Source organism: Beta vulgaris, chromosome 5 (genome assembly GCF_026745355.1).
Source record: "Beta vulgaris subsp. vulgaris cultivar EL10 chromosome 5, EL10.2, whole genome shotgun sequence".
In the NCBI taxonomy this organism is placed as follows: domain Eukaryota; kingdom Viridiplantae; phylum Streptophyta; class Magnoliopsida; order Caryophyllales; family Amaranthaceae; genus Beta; species Beta vulgaris.
In genome coordinates this window covers 67,299,630-67,316,496 of record NC_079206.1, presented here as the reverse complement: position 1 = coordinate 67,316,496, position 16,867 = coordinate 67,299,630, and the positions used below count along the sequence as shown (strand labels likewise).

The window sequence follows — 16,867 nt, the reverse complement described above, 5'->3', positions numbered from 1 at the left end:
ACACGTGACAAATAGATAAATAGAACAATATATTTCTTATCTCGCCCAGGGCGTCTGTTAGCGGGATCGATAGCATAATGTTGAATAGTTAAGGTTCTACTTCCTAGATATCACAGCCCAAACTTCTTCCACAAAGTTGACTAAAACACATCTTTAAACCTCTTCAACACCAGAAATGAGTGGAATGATTAAAAATTAAAACACACGTTCAATATCTCCAAAAATGTCATTAGTTTCTAATGAAAATCCAAAGGGTAAATGAGATTATCCAATGTGAAAATGAAATTATTGATCAGACAACTATAAGATTATCCAATTTAAATGCCACTGTATAGCTACTAATCATATGACAATAACAATCATTTCAAATTCTTGCCCATTACTTAAAAACAAAAGTAAAAGAGTATATGTATTATGCCTCATCAATAATAAAAATAAACGCTAGAAGGAGGGGTCGAACCTCCGACCTTGTGGTTAACAGCCACACGCTCTAACCAACTGAGCTATTCCAGCTTTTGTGAATTCATAATCATATTTACTATATTTATTTAATTTCTTTGGTTTATCCAGAAAATCATGGGAATTTCTCTCTTTTAGGAAGTGTGAGATGAGGTATTTATCTATACAAATATATTAAAAGGCGTGCATAACAATGTATACATGCTACGTGTCACCTCTATTATTCCACTATATATAATTATTCAATGTGTACATAAGTCACGTCGATTAACAAAAGTAAATTTAGCTTGCAACAAGATTTGAACCCGCGACCTTTTGCTATTATAACATGACACAATTACCATCTCAACCAGCTTTTAATCATGCTTTAAGTGTCCAAAATATAAAATAAATAAATCACCATATAGGAAAAGACATAATATAATAAGAAGCCACCACATAATCAACCCTCTTGGCAAAAATAAACCTGGAGGCCATCGCTTTGCATTATGAGAAAAGAAAACCTCACTTACAGAACTACATAAGTAGAAGTAAGGATGTGTAAATCAATAAACCCCGCTTTTGGAGTTTCTCAGGGCTCGAGCTCCGAACACCACGGGATGCCTCCTAGGGCCTTGGGAGGTCATTGGAAAGCAGTCATGTAGCTTGGAAGGAATATATGGATGCCTTTACGTTCATTTCGAGACAATTTTGGGTTACACGAGAAATGAACAAATGGGGTGTTCGGAGGCTTTTCGAGGCAACACAAATGGTGCCAAATACTGCCAAGGACACGCGCAACGTTACAAGTCACGTCGGCTTTCCTAGGAACGTTTCGGGATAAAAAATGACCAGATCCAAAGAAGTCCGAAAATGTCCCAAAAACAACCAAAATTGAAGGTTATAATACACACTTTCGGACTTTCCCGGGGTCCGACCTCCGAAAGCCACGGGATGTCTCCTAGGGACATGGTAGGTTATTGGAAAGGAGTCATGTGACTTGGAACAAATATGTGGATACCTTTACGTTCATTTCGAGGCAAATTCGGGTTTCACGAGAAATAAGCAAATGGGGTATTTAGAGGTTTTTCCAGGCAACACAAATGGTGCCAAGAACCCGCACAACACACTTCAAGTCACGTCGGCTTTTTCTAGGAACATTTCGGGAGAAAATGTGACCAACACCGTAAAAGTCCAAAAATGTTCCAAAAACAGCCAAAATTGAAGGTTAATACACGCTTTTCGACTTTTCCGGGCCCGAGCTATGGACGCCACGGGATGTCTCCTTGCGACATGGGAGGTCATTAGAAAGGAGTCATGTAGCTTAGAACAAATATATGCATGCATTTACGTTCATTTCGAGGCAAATTTGGGTTTCACGAGAAATGAACTAATGGGGTGTTTAGTGGCTATTCCAGGCAACACAAATGGTGCCAAGCACCTACACAACGCTACAAATCACATCAACTTTCCTAGGAACGTCTCGGGAGAAAACGTGACCAGCCCCGTAGAAGTCCAAAAATGTCCCAAAAAGAGCCAAAACTGAAGATTATAATACACGCTTTCGGACTTTCTCGGGGTCCGAGCTCCAAACGACACGGGATGCCTTTTAGGGCCATGGTAGCTCATGTGGCTTGAAACGAATATATGGATGCATTTACGTTCATTTCGTGGCAATTTTAGGTTTTACGAGAAATGAACAAATGGGGTGTTTAGAGGCTTTTCGAAGCAACACAAATGGTGCCAAGCACCCGCGCAACATTACAAGTCATGTCGGCTTTGCTACGAACGTTTTGGGAGAAAATATGACCATGCCCGAAATAGTCCAAAAATGTCCCAAAAATAGCCAAAATAGAAGGTTATAATACACGTTTTCGGACTATCCTGGGGTCCGAGCTTCGAACGCCACAGAATGCCTCCTAGGGACATGGTAGGTCATTGGAAAGGAGTCATGTAGCTTGGAACGAATATGTGGATGCCTTTCCGTTCATTTCGAGGCAATTTGGATTTCACGAGAAATGAACAAATGGAGTGTTAGAGGCGTTTTGAGGCAATGAAAATTGTGCCAAGGACCCGCATAACGTTACAAGTCACATCGGCACTCCTAGAAATGTTTCGGGAGAAAATATGACTAGACCCTCAGAAGTATAAAAATATTCCAAAAACAGCCAAAATTGAAGGTTATAATACACGCTTTCGGTTTTTCTCGGGGCCCGAGCTGCGAATGCCGCGGCCTCCTAGGGCCATGGGAGATCAATGAAAAGGAGTCGTGTAGCTTGGAACGAATATATGGATGCCTTTACGTTCATTTCTAGGCAATTTTAGGCTTCAAGAGAAATGAACAAATGGGGTGTTTAGATGCTTTTCGATGCAACACAAATGGTGCTAAGCACCCGCGCAACGTTACAAGTCACGTTGGCTTTCTAGGAATGTTTCGGTAGAAAATATGACCAGACCCAGAAAAGTCCAAAAATGTCTCAAAAACAACCAAAATTGAAAGTTATAATACACGCTTTCAGGCTTTCCCGAGGTCCGAGCTAAGAACACCATATGATTCCTCCTAGGGAAATGGTAGGTCATTGGAAAGGAGTCATGTGGCTTGGAACGAATAAGTGGATGCATTTACGTTCATTTCGAGGCAATTTGGGTTTCACGAGAAATGAACAAATGGGGTGTTTGAGGCTTTTCGAATCAATGCAAATTGTGGCAAGGACCCATGCAACGTTACAAGTCACGTCGGCACTGCTAGGAATGTTTTGGGATAAAATATGACCAGGATCGGAGAAGTCAAAAAAGTCCCAAAAACAGCCAAAATTGAAGGTTATAATACACGTTTTTGGACTTTCCCCATACCCGATCTTCGAACGACATGGGATGCCTCCTAGGGCCATGTGAGGTCATTGGAAAGAAGTCATGTGGTTTGAAACGAATATATGGATGGTTTTACGTTTGTTTCGAGGCAATTTTGGGTTTCACAAGAAAATGAATAAATGGGTGATTAGAGGCTTTTTGAAGCAATGCAAATGGTGCCAAGCAGATGCGCAACGTTACAAGTCACGTCGGCACATCTTAGAATTTTTTCGGGAGAAAATATGACAAAGCTTGAAAAAGTCCAAAAATGTCGCAAAACAACCAAAATTGAAGGTTATAATACACGCTTTCAGACTTTTTCGGGGCCCGAGCTCCGAACGCCACGAGATGCCTCCTAGGGACATGGGAGGTCATTTGAAATGAGTTATGTGACTTGGATGAATACATGGATGCCTTTACGTTCATTCGAGGTTTTGAGTTTCACGAGAAATGAACAAGGATATTTAGAGGCTTTTTGAGGCAACAAAAATGATGCGAAGCACCCGCGCAACGTCACATTAGAGTGTGCCTGGACCTAATACCATCATCTGAGAAATGTAATAACATTCGTAAAGGATATCCTAGTTATAATATATACTCAATTGGGATACAATTGTACATCGCTTTATGGTGTTCTGATGCATGTTGTACCTCATTCAACACTCTAATTTTTTTCCCCACATTTATTCTTTCACTTTTTTAAGAGTTGTATTAAGTCATTGATAGTAATTTTGTCTATTAGAATGTAGGATAAGAGAAAGGGAGAGAAATTTAATTGAAATGAGTCAATTTTTAAAGACATACTAAAATTAAAATAAGGCAATCTTGTAAGAATAAATACTAAAGAGAGTAATTTGTACCATGAGCAACATTCAAAATAATGACTCACGAGTACGCATGCATGCATGATGCATGGACTATTGCGTAATTTGCGTGCAACCGTGCTTGAATATGGTAATACCACTTGTTCTAGTCAATATGACCAATATGTAAATTTCAGAATTAGGTTTAAATCAGGATAATGTTTATATATTGCTAACTGTTAAGCGGTTAAGTTAGTTATAAGTTATGGTTGGTCGGTCGAAGGACTTTCACCCCTTTCTTCATGTCGTTTAGCAAATCAGTAGGCCATAAACATTCAGAAGTATATGCCTGCAAAGTTACACACTCTTCACGTAATTGACTTGTCTTTAGATCATATCACTGTTGGATTGATCAACTTTCTGACAGATAAGCCTCTTCTTAGGCTACTTGTTAATTAGTTGTTGGGGGGGTTTTAGTAGCTAGGAACAAAGGTTTATCCATGAATGTTTATGTAATTCTAATAGTTGGCGACTTGAGGAAGAGTGATAGCTCAATGGAGTATTATCTCGAATTTCAAGGTATTGTTCAGGCCAGGGTTCGAATTCTCATCCTGATAATATATCGGGAATTTAATTCTGGGCTATTTGGCCTTATATTCAACCTCTGAGCTGGCCTGCCCTGCAAGCGAGTAGCCTAGTAGGGGTTGGTCTTCGAACCAATTATCGTTCTTAATCAAAAAAAAAAAAAAATAGTTGGCCACCTAATAAGAGATACAAAAAGAAAAGAGTTTTTTTTGCGGGAATATATCAAGGCAATAGAGCATTTTGTGGGGGATATACGTCACTAAATTTTTTTGTGGGGATATACTAACCTAAATTTAAATTTTGTTAAAAGATACCAAAAACACTATTTTCGGCGAGAAAGTCAAGTTTTCGGCCTTTAACCAGGGCCGTCTCATAATATTAGGGGCCCTGTGCTAAATTAAATTATAAAAATTACATTTTTTTTTTTGGTAAATAGGAAGAGATGGGAGGGTCATTAATGGTCTTTTTTAGTCTTTTTTGGAGAATAGGAGGAGAATAAACACCAAACAAAAAAATAAATAAAATTTGCATCCAACATTACACTCTATAATATTGGAAATGAATAGTTTTTAATTAGAGTTAGGTTTTTTTTCTCTTTAAAAGGACAACTAATAAAACTGGGCCCCTTATATTTGGGGGCCCTATGCAGTTGCTCTCCCTGCACATGGCCTTAGCCGCCTATGCCTTTAACTATACACAAAATCAAACTTTGAAATTAAAATTTATATGCAAATTTTTCCTCATCAATCTCCACTCCAAATCATGTAGTTATACTTACAATTTACACAAGTGAATTACATAACACAATTATAATATAATGACAGAAAATAAAATAATCAAACAAAAGGATTCAATGAAACTAATAAAACCAAAATATTAGTAACTCTCAAAGTGTCCAAAGTATATGTCACTGATTCTTCATCAATATTGAACAATGACTTCAGAAACACCACCAAGCTCTTCAATCCAAGGCAAATAAGTCACCAACTTGTTCTCATCATTAGACCACTGAAATTCCACTTCCTCATTATTAACAATGCACTTCTTTGGTGCCTCATTTGAATATGCCAACAAAGTACCTTTTCCTTTGATCTTCATCTTTGCACTTAAGTCCCCAAACTCAAGTTCTTGGATAGTTCCTCCACTGTTAAACATGTTGCTAAGGCCAATTGGCGCGAACTTGACACCTTGTCCTAGCATCTTGACCGGAACAAAGCTTAAAAGTTCGAAAGATGAGGGAATCAACACGACATGAATTGGGTCGGAGTCGAGTGTCACCAACATAAGTGAGTCTACTTGGTTAAGGTATACCACATATTCGTTAGCATAACCCATTTCTATGCTTTCCAATGTTTGGTCCCACTCTATATCCTTTATACGTATCAAACCTTCCATAGTTTTGTAACATTGCTTGTAACCCTTAATTCTTCTTAGCTCCTTATCCCACCCTGCTCCTTGACAATTAAATGCTCCAATAACAGCTCCATACTTCAAACATAAAAAATACACACATGTGAGCTCTAAAATACATAAAATTAATTACTTATTCTCAATCTCTCCAAGCAAGTACCGAAACAATGATGATACAAGACATAGTCAAATAACTTTTTTGCATGTATCCAAAAAAATCCATTTATAACGCTCTGAGTTCCTTATTCTCTTGGCGAGACACTCACAAACTGAGAATGAGAGTTGTCCTATCAATTCAGAGTCCCGACTAAGAAAGAGGACAAGTGCCCTAATTTATTTTCCTATCGAAAATTATTGAACGGACAAAGAAAAAGTCTAAATAAAGTACTTTGTGTCAGTTGTTGTATTTGTTGATATATTCGAGCATGGAATTTCATAAAAATATAACCTAATAGAAGATCAAGAACAATACCTTATTGAAGTTCCATAACTTAAGAATAGATTCTTGATCAAAGAGTGGGTTCTTGAAGAGAACATCCCTAGTTGGAAGTGTAAAATGTTGACATATAGGGATGGTTCCATCAGGGTAAACAAGCTTCTCAAGGAGATCAAAGTCATGGCCACCAAGTGAGTCACTAACATAGATCGGTCCACCACAGATGGCGCGAGCACCGGCGTGGAACTTAGCACAAACGTGATCACTCTGGAACATGTCCCAATCAGGGTGGAAAATCTGACCCATCCATAAGCTATTATATGAGCAATGGATCATATGCACCCCTTGTAGCCAAAACACCCCATTTGGGTCCCCATTTGGATCTTGGAACCAAAAATCATCACCTAATTTTGATGTTTTCAACATCATAACCATCATTAAAACCGAGTTAGTACAAAAAATAAATCAATAGGATATTGAAGACCTATCTGATAGAGTATTAAACTATTCCTGAGACTCCAACCATCATCTTAAGCTTTTGGTTGAGTTGGTCATTTGACATGGTATCGGAGCCAACGTGACATAAAGGTCACTGGTTCAAATCTCATCCACCCCCTCCTTCCTAACTAGAATATTTAGTGCTAGGTGAGGGGGTATGATAGAGTATTGAACTATTCCTGGGACTCCAACCATCAACTTAAGCTTTTGGTTGAATTGGTCCTTTGACACTATCTTTCTCGACATTTGAAATAAATTCAAATAACTTCGTATAGGGAAAATTCAAGTGAAAAGAACAGATTCAATTTTCTTATTACCTACTCTTCCCATGGATATTTGTTTAGTTCCAAGGAATAGAAAGTCATTGCATTGCTCCATACTAGAAAGAAGGTTACTACCATTGAAATTCTTCTTCAAAGATTTGGACAATCCATCATAATATTTCTTTGCTAACTCTACCCTTCCTCCAAATTTCTCAGATACATATTCAAGTGTCTGCAAAAAAAATTCGACTGCAAAACTTAACATCCTATCACTATATTAGTAAGAAAATAGGAGAAATTTAAGGTTAAAAGTATAGATACTTACTTGTATAACATCAACTTTAACACCAGTAATACCAACACTAGAAAGATATGAATGCATAGAATCATACAAATCACTAGCTTGATCAGGATGAACAAGTCCAATTCCACCTTCAACAATTTTCTCCACAGCAAGATCATCCATTGTTCCAGCTAAACCAGGTGACAATTTACAAGGTATTACACTTGCATTAAGATGTGTTGTTTCAGGCCTAACACCACCCCAAGCACCACAAAGAGCATGCCAAACCCATATATCATCTAAACCCTTAAACTTTTTCCTAAGATCCTTAGTAAAAGCCTTCATACCATATTCTTCAACTTCACAACTTTGATCACTTGTATCGCCCTCGCTTTGATCATCTCCTCCCATCAACTCATCTAGCTCTTGCTTCAACATTAGGATCTTCTCCTCGAGGGCTGATAAATCGATATCAGCCCTCATTCGTTCCTTCTCAGCATGCTCGATCTCAATAGCTTTCGAGATGATCAATTTTGGCTTCATAGGATTGTAAGGTAAAGGGTTAGACCCTAACAACATACCACCTTTGTATTTCCTAAACTTTTCTCCTTCATCAAATCTATAAAGTCTCAAAGTCATTTGTTCACCACCAAGAACAAGACTCTTATTCTTATCTTCATGTATGTTATCCTCATCACAAATAACACTTTGCCATCCATCATCAATGATCAAAAACCTAATTGGAAACCCACCTTGAGAAAATTCATCCACTCCATGAAAAACACCCTTAGGTTCAACACTCAAATAAAATGCATCCCAAGTACACCAACCAAATTTATCCACAATACTAGGAATTTTCTTCTCTTCTAAGAGCCTAAATGTGTTAAGATGTACCCTAATAGCACTAAATGCTTCTTTCATTATATTATAAGGGTTATCACATACATGAACATAAACTATAGCCTTAAAATTGGACTCTATAACTTCACTAGAACCACTCTCAACACAAATCATTACATGCCCATCATCCCCAGGATGAAGGGCAGACCTAAAAAACTATCCTCAATCAGGGGCACAATGAGAACATATGACTCGATTTCGGGTACCTCGAGCAACACCCATTGAGTCTCCATTTGTAAATCTGACCCACATTTTCCTACCCATTGTGTAGACCACCATGTTTTGAACCTAAAGATGCTTAGGAAGTTCCTATCATGGAATTTTCCTAGGGAGTTAATGATCATATTGGCGGGTTCTTCGACTTCGAAACCGAAGAATCCGCCTCTATGAGAGGTTGATTGTACACGTTGAAGAAGAGGAAAAGGAGCATCTGATTTAGAGTAGTTGCAAATAGAGGAGAATTCAGTGAAGGAGACATTATTTGGGATTTCAGACAGTAAAGTCACACCTTTGATACTTAGTTTTCTATCACGGGATAAATCAAAATATTGTTCCAAGGATTTTTCTTTGATTAGACTAATGATTGGTACATCTAGGTCATTTGGGGGAGCCATGGATGAATTAAGGTAAAAAAACAGAGAAAACAGGGGAAAACAGAGGAAATATTACAGGACAAAAAGTACAAGATTTTTAACAACCAAAAAATGCAGGGATTTTTGTGCTGTTTTTTAAGAAGTTAAGCAATGAAATCAATGTTTTTAAGGTTAAAACAATAAAAAATTTGTGGGTAGTAAAGTAACTAGTAAGTATATGATATAAACTTGCAAAGGAAGTATAGGCTTGAAATTATAGTATGAAAATCGATTATATGCACAAAAAAAGATTGTGTTATAAACAATTAACACAAATATTAGCAACTTAAAACAAAGGAAGTTACTGGAAAAAGAATTAGTTGAGCTGGTAAGCAAGCAATAAAACCAAGGAAGAACTTTGGAGGAGAGAAAAATAATGAATTAGAATTCTGTGATGATAAGTGAGAAGCCAACGCAATCTATAAATAGAAGATAATGTGTAGGACCCTTTTCTGGAAATATATGTTAAGAAATTTTTTAGAGCTCAAGTATTTTCTAGATCATTCAATGGTAGCTACATACAATACTTTGTTGCTATTTTTTTTATTGGTTCTTTTAAGGGAAAAAGTGCTATGAATGTGACATGAAATGCATATGGATATAGTCTAGGTTGCAGATAAGGGTGCGGATTTGGATACAGGGACAGAAAACGGCAAGAGTTTGAAATTTTTAGGAACGAATACGTATACGGATACAGGTACGAGTACATCACCTAGAAAAAGTACTCATGCTATATAGGATATAGTAAGGTAAGGTGGCAGGGACTGAGATTAATATACATACTATCATGGCATTATTATCATCATCATAATTATATACTTCATGGATATATATTATTATTATGGATGTGAGAAGAAGTATATAATTATCATTAAGGTAACATCATGAATGTCATTTCATCATAAGTATGTGTCTATGTGACTGTGTCAATTTATCATGTTAATAAGTTCATGCATGGATAGATGTTCACTGTACATACGAAGAAGAGGAGCTGGTGGGTCATCAGATGGAAAGAAAGACACTTGGCATTGAAAGTAAATGTTATGAAAATTTTGCCAATAAAAGTCTCTTAAGATTAGGAAATAGCAAGTACTATGCATAATGTAATACTAATATTACCTTTTCAAGATTCAGATGCGTAGAGTTTATTCTCTCCTTGCATGAGATTGAGAGGACAAAGAATTATTCATGGCACCAAGTTTTACGTTATCTATACAACTATACTGAATACTGCATGATGCTATAAAGTAGTAACCGTAGACTGCATTAGGAGTTCCCTCGAGCGGAGATTCTCCTAATGTTTTTTTATCTTATTTTAGAGAAAAAAAATAATACCATAGAGTTATAGACGCGGTTTGTATTGTAACTCGAATTTTTCCTACTTCCCCTAATTATTGTGTGGAATGCCAACTTCGATCTAGGTTAAGGGTAGGCGAAACGTGCAACCTCCTCCGGGCAAGCCTATTGACCAAAAGGGAGCTAATAGTTAAACATGCAAATTATCAACAATTAAACGGGAAACATGGTATAAGTTGGAAGCTCAACTTACCCAAGCTGAAAGTCCAGTGACGCATCCAGAAATTGAGTCACGTAGGTTTCGGAATTCTTTGAACTTGAAACTCAAATTTATTGTTGTGTTAAGTTATATTTTACATGCTATTTTGTTTTTAAATATTTTTTTTTTAAATCTTAATTAAGAGCATTTCGATCTTTTTTGTTAGTAATAGAAAATTCAAAATGAGGATAACTTTTACTAATTCCTCATTTATAGTAAATTCATTTGATGTAAAAACCTCCAAACATAAGTTTTCTTGCTAGCTTTTTGACATTGGTTGCACTCGAATGTCAATTAAAATTTTGGAAATTATAGCAAGAGGCCCCTTTCATTTATATCTTTGTCTATATTTAGAAGTTTAGGTGAGTGATTGGGGGTGAGTGGTGACCAAAAATGACATGTTAGTTTATCTTCATTAGGTCGGCAAGAAAACAACAAGAAATAAAAAAAATTGGGATGTTAATTATGAAACTATGGCAATCTAGCAGGAAATTAAAATAAAATTACTACTTGAAATTAGACAAATATGAAATCTTTTCTAAATTAAATAAGGCAGGCCACAAACATTCTAGACATTTGCAAGTTGGCTATAAAGTACTTGATCAATGTGCAAAATGAAGTATAAAATAATATTATATATGTCACTCATGACTTCTTCCTCAAGAAACTAATAAAGTAAAAAAATTTAACCATCTATACTAATATATTAAAGACGTGCTTAAACAAAAAAACGGTGTCACGTGGTGACCTCCTTAAGGGAGTTTTACTCCATGCAATCAACAACAATAAAAAAAAATAGAAATTGCATAGTATAGAATTTGATCCCGAAATCTCAAAAACATATACAAAAGTCGTCTTAATCACTAGACCTGTACATTTAGCGGTTATCATCTTAAAAGTATAATATTAATAAATGAAAATTTTCCTTATTCGAGACGTAATCCAATCCTGTTTAACTTTCTAAAAATTTATTAAAATAATCATTATGGGGGTGGCGTTAGTCAACATAACTTATGAGGGGGTACCCTCTTGTAGCTTTGTCCACCTTTGTAAAGAAGGGGAGTGGATTTCTCTGGAACATTTGAGTTGGCCAATAAGGCAATGAAAGCTAGAGTATTCGTTTTTCGTAATACTATTAAAAAAAGTATATGTTTCTTTTTCAGGGTGGAAAAAAAATACAAAAGTTACCCCCATATTATTGGTAAACTAATATATGAAATGGTTTCACATGAGTAATGCATTAGACTAAAGTTACTAAACCTATTTTATGTTTACTAAACCCTAAGTATATAGAATATTTCGTTTATTTTTTTATACTTGTAATGTTTCTCATATTAAAAGTTTTTTTATTACTTGTAATATTGACAATTAATTTAGCAATATATATTTATTCTTTCTCTCTCTTAACATATAGGGTTCTTTTTCTATCTAGCTACACATCTCATTTCCTAGGTTTTTGTAGTTTGTAAACTTTTTAATGTTGCGAGTATTAAATTATAACGTAAAAAGTATATAACTACATGCGGATTCAACCTCCAAATGAGCAACTTCGTTGTTCGTTTATTATACAACACACATAATTGCTCATTACATTTCTATAATATTTGTGATTTTTTTTTATTTAAAGACATAATAATATTTCTATTTTAAAAAATTAAAAAGTATGATTAATGTAGATGTTAAATTTATATATTAACACTTTAGAAGTTAGATCTATGATATACAAGTGCACATTCAATCTCTGAAAAAGCAACTTCATTGTTATTTTATTAAGCAAAACACATAATTGTTCATCTATATTTCGAAGCATTAAAGGTCACCCTGTATTATCTGAATATACACATTAATATGGCTTGGCGATATGTAATTCAATTATTTCATTAAAAAAAAAATGAATTATATGCAATGACTCGGAACATAGCCTGAGTTAAGCCAACAATTAATTAAGTCCTAAAACAATTGAAGTGTCAATTTTTAACTACTTTTTTTATAGGATTCGAATGTAATATTTAATTATTGATCATATGCAACTTATATTAAATTATCCTAGTAAAATAAAGACAAAAGGCTACCATAAGTATTTTGTTTGCTGAGCTTAGAGGGATTCTCCTTTTTATCACTTGTGTCGAGTGGGCCAGAATTTGGCAATTGGGCTTGAGACGTATGCATGAACCAATTGAGACCAAAATCATGGCCTTACCCAAAATTATGAATTCTACAAAAGCTCATTTCTTTATTATCCGCTGATTTTGGAGGCCCATCTAGAGGTGAGTGAAAATCCAAAATACTGTCACAACTTTGTTTTGGCACACTTAGGACTCATGAGCAAAAAATGGTAGCCTAATAGGTGAAAAATGGCGAATTAGCAATGTTACTTAGAATAAGACTTTAATTTTAATATAATTTGTATGTTTTTTGCGATAATAGATATATGGATATTGAAATTGTTCGAGAAATATTCTATTAAATCACATATATATTAACTCATCAAGGATATATATCATAATAGTAGAAATTTTTTTGCACGAATAACATCCTTTGTCTTTGTAAGTCAACCTATAGACCTGATAGAATGGCCAAGACTAATTAATTATATTCAAGTGTAGATATCAAATTGATTTTTAGAGGAAAAAATATTATATTTTTTAGGAGTGCACATAGATATATGAGACAATATCGAGTTACAAAATGTTTTATGGATTTTACTAGTAAGACAATGTTAAGTTTAATATTTTATTACGAGCTAACTTTTTTTTTTTAAAGAGATCTTTGTAAACTAAATATAAGACTTACAAGCTAACTTGAATATAACACTTATGCCTTTAACGTCTTTGTAAACTGAAAAATGAGCTTATCCAACTCTATATATTTTAGGTAGTACTTATTGAATCTTCAATTAATTGCTAAAATATAAGTTGAAGGCAATTATTATATCGTGTTAGTGTATCTCAATGATTTTTTCTTTTGAAGTTGTATATGAAGGGTTTGAATTGCTATGTAATGGTATTTTGTTCAATTAACTGTCTTATCTTCTTTGCTTGAATTACATAAAATTGTTATCTGAGTAATACATATATGTACATAATATTTAATTTGGACAATGAAACAATGTAGTTTACTAATTATATGTAGCAATGTGCAAATTTTTTGTATGTAGTATCTTGATGTGTTGGTTTCATTGTCATAAAAAACTTTCTAAGAACATGTTATCTAAACAACCTTTTTGGTTCTAATATTCTAGGAAATTAGACTTATTTTTTCCCCGTAAAAAAAACTTATTTTTTTCCATAAAAAAAACTTATTCTTATGAATTAAAATGTTAACTAAATAACACCTAATCATGATATAGTTTAACTTGAGACAACTGCTTTGAATTATTATTTAAAATAGTCACTTTTTATAGTTTAACTTGCGAGGATATAGTTTTGTGAATGTTTAGTTAACATATTGCATATCTCTAAAGTGCAACGTGAACAAAGTCTAACAACAAGGTAACAAATAAAAAAGCGCAAAGTAAGACGGCAATGATTAACTAAATCATGAGCTTATGAAATTTATAAAAAAAGGAGCAGAATTCTTGATACATATTCTAAGATATCCAGAAGCAAACGATTGTGAAAGAAAAAAGAAAAGGTACTTTAGATGACCTTATTTCTTACAAAAGCTTTAGTCTTACACGGCCAAATTTACGAACTAACAATGCATGTGCATGCACATGCATGCATGGCTTATACAATACCTAACTAGCTATCATAATTGAACTACTAGTAAACGCATGATTGCCAATGGCAAACTTTCGGAGATTTTATGAGCTCTACGTTAGACGGTTCCACCTTAGTAGCCACCACCTCCATATCCTCCTCCATGACCACCACCATAGCCCCCTCCAGCTCCTCCACCGGCACCACCACCGGCTCCTCCCCCATAGCCACCTTCGTGTCCTCCTCCATAACCGCCTCCAATACCTCCTTCATGACCACCTCCATAGCCGCCACCTGCACCACCTCCATGTCCATATCCACCACCGACTCCTCCTCCTACTCCACTTCCATGACCTGCTCCGTATCCACCACCAGCACCTCCTCCGACACCACCTCCGTGACCACCACCAATTCCTCCTCCTTGGCCTCCACCAATACCACCCTCATGACCTCCTCCATAGCCTCCACCAACACCTCCTCCTACACCACCTCCGTGGCCACCACCAATTCCTCCTCCTTGGCCTCCACCAATACCACCTTCATGACCTCCTCCGTAGCCTCCACCAGCACCTCCTCCTGCACCACCTCCGTGGCCACCACCAATTCCTTCTCCTTGGCCTCCACCAATACCACCCTCATGACCACCTCCGTAGCCTCCACCAGCACCTCCTCCTACACCACCTCCGTGGCCACCACCAATTCCTCCTCCTTGGCCTCCACCAATACCACCCTCATGACCTCCTCCGTAGCCTCCACCAGCACCTCCTCCTACACCACCTCCGTGGCCACCACCAATTCCTCCTCCCTGGCCTCCACCAATACCACCCTCATGACCTCCTCCGTAGCTTCCACCAGCACCTCCTCCTACTCCTCCACCTTTGCCTCCTCCATAACCACCACCAACTCCACCTCCATGACCACCTCCTTGGCTACCTCCTCCATAACCACCACCAACTCCACCTCCATGACCACCTCCTACACCTCCTCCGTAACCACCACCAACTCCACCTCCATGACCACCTCCAACACCTCCACCCTTGCCTCCTCCATAACCACCACCAACTCCACCTCCATGACCACCACCAATACCTCCTCCTGCACCACCCCCATGACCTCCTCCATAACCACCTCCTACACCACCGCCCTCATGACCACCACCTATACCTCCTCCTGCACCACCTCCATGGCCTCCTCCATAACCACCTCCTACACCACCACCATGGCCACCTCCAATACCGCCTCCTACACCTCCTCCATGACCTCCTCCGACACCACCTCCATATCCACCACCAAGGCCGCCTCCTTGGCCACCTCCATAACCACCCCCTTTGCCACCACCAATGCCGCCACCATAACCACCTTCCTCTCCTACACAACCCTCCTTACCCACATTGCTCGTTTGCTCCAATTGTCTTCCCTCAGCCAATCCTACAAACAACACCGCAACTGATAACACTAAAAAGGACATTCCTAAAACTCTCAAAAACTTCCCCATTTTCTTTCAGCTCACTCACACACTCTACTTATCTTTTTGCTGGATTGAATACTAAATTGCAAACTTACGTACCCTATTTATAGGAAAATTAGTGCTAGGAAAATGACAGTACAACCCCACTAAATTGGATATTGCAGAGTAGTACTAGTGCTACTACTCTCTCAGAAGTGCATACGTGGTATTGTGTGCGGCAAACAGGCAAAGATCATTTTTCAAGTTGCTTGACCTTGGTTGATCCAAACATTTAATAGACGGTGCTTATTTTATTTCATTTTTGATTAAGATATATTACCTAACACCTACTTTCTACCCACTAAGAGTGTGAATTATCAGCTAGTAACTACTACGCTATACGTACACTCCTAATGCATGGAATATTGGAACACATATATTAACGTGTTAATATTACTCCAGATCATTTTATCATCAAATAATTCATATAAACTTTCGTCAAAGATAAGGTACATAGTTTTTGCAATTCCATGTGGTTCTTTAATTGTATCTTTGAAAAACTGGTAAATGTATAAACTCGAATAAAATTTAAGTTGTCACTTTTTGTCGGTCATGATCAGTCTCATGACTCATGATAATGCTTTTATGATCTAGATATTACAGCATTAGCATTGTCTTAGCTTGTTTTGGTGTTGTGATTCTGATCAAAGATATTGTAGTATTTTGCTTTAAGCCTAAAGTTTTTGTGGTGCACTTTTGGAGTATTTTTGTAACGTTATAGTAGTGTGACTAGTGTCGGCAGTAAGATTTATAACAAAAAAAGTTCAGTTCAATATATAAGCTTATGCTTCAAAGAACGTACACTTCAGTGATTATTAACTTAAGAAAAAATTTGCTAAGACCATTTCATTAGTTATACGAGGTTTTGTCTATATATATTATCTATTTAAGAAAATTTCATATTAGTCTATACATATTTGTTGTCAGTTATATCATATCAATTTATACAAATTTGTTATCAATTTATAAACTGATATAAGATATATGTATAAACTAATATATATTT

At 36.5% G+C, this 16,867-nt stretch overlaps 2 protein-coding genes and 1 non-coding gene across 3 annotated transcripts; all 3 read right to left on the bottom strand.

The window, feature by feature from the left end:
- Positions 1-439: 439 nt before the first annotated feature.
- On the bottom strand, positions 440-513 carry TRNAN-GUU (transfer RNA asparagine (anticodon GUU)). Its single transcript has one exon. It is a non-coding gene; the product is annotated as a tRNA-Asn (tRNA).
- A 4,867-nt stretch (positions 514-5,380) lies between these two features.
- LOC104894790 (stachyose synthase-like) lies at positions 5,381-9,479 on the bottom strand. Its single transcript, XM_010681113.4, is given in 5 exon segments — positions 5,381-6,164; positions 6,559-6,926; positions 7,338-7,515; positions 7,609-8,619; positions 8,622-9,479. Coding segments are annotated over 5 exon segments (2,583 nt in total). The 5' UTR covers positions 9,081-9,479; the 3' UTR covers positions 5,381-5,597.
- Positions 9,480-14,487: 5,008 nt separating this feature from the next.
- Positions 14,488-15,849, bottom strand: LOC104894855 (glycine-rich cell wall structural protein). The gene has a single exon (XM_010681199.3). The coding sequence runs from the start codon at positions 15,847-15,849 to the stop codon at positions 14,488-14,490; it is 1,362 nt and encodes a 453-aa protein (XP_010679501.2).
- Between the last annotated feature and the right edge of the window lie 1,018 nt (positions 15,850-16,867).